General features: G+C 39.9%; 1 protein-coding gene across 1 annotated transcript in view; it reads left to right on the top strand.

The window, feature by feature from the left end:
- The first annotated feature begins 6 nt into the window (after nucleotides 1–6).
- The window catches only part of MED13L (mediator complex subunit 13-like), a 324,163-nt gene continuing 319,112 nt past the window's right edge, over nucleotides 7–5,057 (top strand). The window contains exon 1 of the mRNA XM_011964393.1: nucleotides 7–128. Within this exon, the coding sequence (XP_011819783.1) occupies nucleotides 57–128 (72 nt within the window). The 5' untranslated portion in view covers nucleotides 7–56. The remainder of the gene's footprint in view (nucleotides 129–5,057) is intronic.

The raw sequence follows: 5,057 nt of genomic DNA, 5'->3' as shown, positions 1-5,057 counted from the left end.
CCTCGGACGCCTCGCTCCGACATGCCCCGCTCTGGCGGCCGGGCTCGCGGAGGATCATGACTGCGGCAGCGAACTGGGTGGCGAACGGGGCGAGCCTGGAGGATTGTCACTCCAACCTCTTTTCGCTGGTGAGTAGCCGGGCTGCGGGGAGGGGGCTGTGTCGGGGAGGGGGGGCTCCCCGACCTCCGCCGCCGACCAACTTTCTCCTCCCGCCGCCGGGACTTCGCCCCTCCCTCGCGTCTCCCCGCCGTTCGCCTCTCGCCGATTCTCCCCCTTTTGGATCGTCTCTTTCTCGCCTTGGATCCCATCCAGTGTTTATTTGGCTCTTTAAAAATCATTTGTGAGCGCGGCGCTCGGCGTGGAATTTGCATGTGGAAGTCTCGGAGCTGCGGATTCTGGGTCGCACTTCGAACGCCCACCCTCTGTTGCAATTGCACTCCCCTTCTCCTCCCCTTTCCCCCCTTTTTTTCCCCCCGTAAATGTGGAAGGCTTTGCCTTGTGCTGCCCGCGCCTCCGATCGGCAACCTCTTCCCCGTTGTCGGATCGGCTGCCTGCCCGCCCGCCCGCCTGCCTTTTGAATTTTTTTAAATTCCATAATGACACCTGCAATTTCGCCCGAAAACAGTTGATTGAATGCGATTGTGTCAGGAAAGGACTCTTGCACCCGAAGCTCCCGCGATTGTAAACATCGACAGCCGCTTGCCTCTCGGGGCTTACTACGCTGGAGAGCCGTAAAGCCATTGCACCGAGCCGACGGAAGGTGGAGAAAGCTTTTTTTTCTTTCTCTCCTTCTGTGTCTTTTAAAAACTGTTTTCTCTGTCCTAACAACGAATCCACACACACACACACACAAAAGCAACAAGCTGGGCGGTTTGATAACATCGCTTTTATCTGGTTTCGCCTCTCTCGCGCTCTCTCTCTGATAATTGACAACTTTTCCTTCGGATTTGAATCGCCTGCCTTAATCTTGAAGCAGTTAGGGTGTCAATTGTTCTCGTGGAAGCCTGGCACCCGCCGACGGCGTCTAGATTCATCGAAATTAAAAATGTATAGGGCTCCAGCAACTCTTTCCTGGCGGTGGCAGTGACATTTGGTGGTAAATGCCATCTTTGCTTTTTATTGGGTCGTATTACCTACCTCTGAAAACATTCACGTTGTTAAACCTGGCGTTTAGGCTAATAATTGCAGTGCGTGGTCTTTAAATATGTGCTTTGTGCATGAGTTACTGTATGTATAGCTATGTGCCCAGGAGAGTACGAATTTGTTTAAATATTGAGCAAAGATTTGTAAACAGATGTAAGGCAATTACGTTTCAAGCGTAGAATATAATTGGAAAATTGGCTGAACAGTTTATTTAATTTATCCTTAAAAACACCCAACTTAGTTGTGTACCCTGGTTTTTTTAGGGGGAGGTGAGTCCCTTTTGGAGAACATACATTTTGGAAATTATTTTCTGTAACCCCCGCTGTAGATAGAAGCATCATTTCCCTCTTAATCCTTGTTTACACTGGATAAATAATTTAGTGTTCAAATTGTAATTAGTTACATTTAATTATGGGTGGCCTAGATGCTTTTTTGCTGTGAGACTAATGGAGAAATGCAAATTCTCGCCAACTTTTCAAATGAAAGTATTATGTTATTAAATGTGTTACAATACAGACCAAAAAATCAACACATGCGATTTTTACCTACAAAGACTGAGTGACATAGTATCATTGATCCCACTCTAGTAAGATCAGGTAAATTTTTTTAAATGAAATATTTTAATCCAGATATTTCATCTTAAAATTCAGTTATAAGTTGGAATTCCTTTCTCTTAGTATTTTGATAATTTTCCCTTGATTTTTTTGGTATGTGGGAGTAAAACCCCCTTTTGCCCCTTCTTTTTCCCTCCTCAGTCTTATCGTTTGGTATCAGTCAGGTTCAGGGACTCACAGATTAGCAAACATATTGATCAAGGGGTATTTAAAATGGTTTTTGTGTGGTTACTGGTGATCACATTGACACAGGTAATTAAAATAACCAAATAGAGAGATTTCCCAAATTATCATATATTATGCTGACTGGTAATGACTGTGTATATACAGATTGTGTAGACGTATGAAAGTGTATGTATAGCCAGTCTCTTAGGGTATATCATTTCTTTTATCTTTTTTTTTTTTTTTAAAAGCTTAAGTAAGAATGATAACGTTACAGAGATAACATGCTTGAGATTCTTTTGGAGAAGCGGTTTTGTAGGAGAGGATTCTGTACTTCGATTTTGACTGACTAAAGGTTTGTGTTTCAGATATTTCTCCCCTAAACCTCTTTAAACCAAAGGATTGATTTTTGAATATGCTCTTTTAAGAATAATTATTTTTTAAGTAGCAACTTTGAAATAGAGAACTGTAGTAATGCTTAGTTGATTTTTTTTTTTTGAAAGGAATGTAGAATGTCTTCATTGTCTTGTACATGGAGTGTGGATAAGGTGCTATTAAAGAAATCTAAACTGCTGACTTGTACATTTTTCTGATTCCAAATTGATATTTTTTTTGAAAATGCTATACAGAAGCAGCAACCTGGAATATTAAAAGTATGTTGCCTAAAGTACATTGTATATAATAGTTATTTCTGACGGAGATCTAATCCCTTGTTCAAAATAAAGCATATTTTTTATAAGAACGCTTTATGGTTTAATCATGGCTTGCATTTTTTTCTTTTGGCCTGCAGATTTTTTTTTTCTTTTTTTTTTAAAGCAGAGAAAAGTATTTATAAAGAATTTACCTAAATACTCTCATTACTTAGATTGAAATAAGAAATTAAAGTTCTGTACCATGGTAATAACACCCAGTTTCCATTACCTTGAGGTGTTCATTATGGCTTACCAAAAGTTGATTGCGCAATCAGACACCTTAAGATTTCTGCTAGTCTTTTACTTAATTTTCTGATTTTTTATTGCATGGAATCCAATTTCCTAAATTAATTTTTCAACATCCATTCCCTTTTCCTAACGTGTGAAAAATGCCCTTGTGTATATACGATATGGGTGATTGTATGTGTTTCTTATTCTAACCGTGAGATTTGTAGCTGCTGCATTAAGTGCATGCCTGGCTCTGCCTGTCTGACGCAAAACTATTCTCTTACGCTGTCCATCACATTTCTGGGTGACTTTTCATATATTCACTCAGTTAATCGTTCAAAGTGTGTTAAATCTGCCTTTTTGAAAAGTGTAACGGGGCATCCTGTGGTATGTGAACTCATTCTTGCGAGAAGACCTGGTTTCTGGATGTTAAGTATGTATTTTTCTCTATTGAGTTAATACGGAGAAAGTGATTTTGTGCCCTTTAACTAGACTTAAGTATGTGTTCTTTGATACGAGGGAGTGATCTCTAATTCTTAGATATGTATCCTCCACTTTCATGTCTTATTTGCTTAGAATCTTCCTGACTATGGATAATTGGGTGATAATCTCAAATTCTTGCTGGATTGAGACACTCGTACACCCATTAGTCCATAATTCCTATTGAAGACCATTAATTCTATATTTGAAGCTTTTAAGGTAATCTATTGTTGACCTAATTTCTTTTTGTCTTAAGCGTTTTTTTTTTTTTCCCCCAGAAAGGGAAGACAGTTGCAAATGTAGAAACTTCGAAATCTGTTTTTTTTTTTTTTGAGCTAGAGTAGGGTGGACTATAAAAGGCAAACTAGGAAAAGGGAATGGTTTCTCTAATTTTCAAAGTGCTAAAATACACAAGGTATTTTTTTGTACAAGTTCATTGTGATTTTATAATTTATGTTTAAAGCATTTTTTTCCTATGATGGTTCATTTTCTTTCCTTTTATTTTTTATTTTTTCGAGATGGAGTTTCTCCTTGTTGCTCAGGCTGGAGTGCAAAGGCGCGATCTCAGTTTACCGCAACTTCTGCCTCCCAGGTTCAAGCGATTCTCCTACCTCAGCCTCCCGAATACCTGGGATTATAGGCATGTGCTACCACGCCCGGCTAATTTTGTATTTTTAGTAGAGACGGGATTTCTCCATGTTGATCAGGCTGGTCTTGAACTCCCGACCTCAGGTGATCCACCCGCTTTAGCCTTCCAAAGTGCTGGGTTTACAGGCATGAGCCACTGCACCCAGCCGTCATTTTCTGTAATGAAAATATTTACAGTTTGTTAATGTATGTTTTTGGTTTAGCATTTTGTTGTTAGTAGCACATGGTGTTACAGTATTTATATATTTTTAATAGCAATAATTGCCACCCGGTAATAGTTGCCATATTAACCTCCAATTGCTAGTAAATATTTTTAAGTACATAATAGACAGCAATTTAAGGCATAGTGTAGCAGTTTACTGGACCGTTTTAAAGAGCCATTTGTACGTGTGATGAGTTCATAATTTTAAAGAGACAATAATGTACCTTAGGCCTGTATGCTACAAATATTTTGCTGTGGATGTTGCTTGAAGTGCTCATTGGGAAGAAGGTAGGGCCTATTCTTTGTGAGAAGAATGGGCAGGGGGGTGCGTTTAGGATAGTATGTATTTATTGAGTTTATGCCAGGTGCTTATATAGCTTATCATTTGCGCTTTTTTTTTTTTGTTTTGGTTTTTTTTTTTTGAGACCGGAGTCCCACTCTCACCCAGGCTGGAGTGCAGTGGCGCAGTCTTGGCTCACTGCAAACTTCGACTCCCTGGCTCAAGCGATTCTCTTGCCTCTGCCTCCCCAGCAGCTGGGATTACAGGCGCCTGCCACCATGCCCATCTAATTTATTTGTGTTTTTAGTAGAAATGGGGTTTCGCCATGTTGGTCGGGCTGGTCTGGAACTCCTGACCTCAGGCGATCCACCCTCCTTGGCCTCCCGAAGTGCTGGGATTACAGGTGTGATGAGCCTAGCTTATCATTTTCTTTGGAATGTTCTGGTTATTAATGAACATATTAGGTATTTATTTGGGGAAAAAACCTACCTCTTAAGGCATTCCTTTAAATAACATTAAGTTTTGGTTGTGTATTATATTAATTTATTATGGAGAAATTGATCTTTTTTGTTCACTGACTACTTTAGCTGGTTTTTTTTTTTTTTTTT

This window comes from Mandrillus leucophaeus, unplaced genomic scaffold (assembly GCF_000951045.1).
Source record: "Mandrillus leucophaeus isolate KB7577 unplaced genomic scaffold, Mleu.le_1.0 Scaffold7, whole genome shotgun sequence".
In the NCBI taxonomy this organism is placed as follows: domain Eukaryota; kingdom Metazoa; phylum Chordata; class Mammalia; order Primates; family Cercopithecidae; genus Mandrillus; species Mandrillus leucophaeus.
The sequence above is the reverse complement of the archived record's forward strand: the minus strand, read 5'-3'. Positions and strand labels throughout refer to the sequence as shown.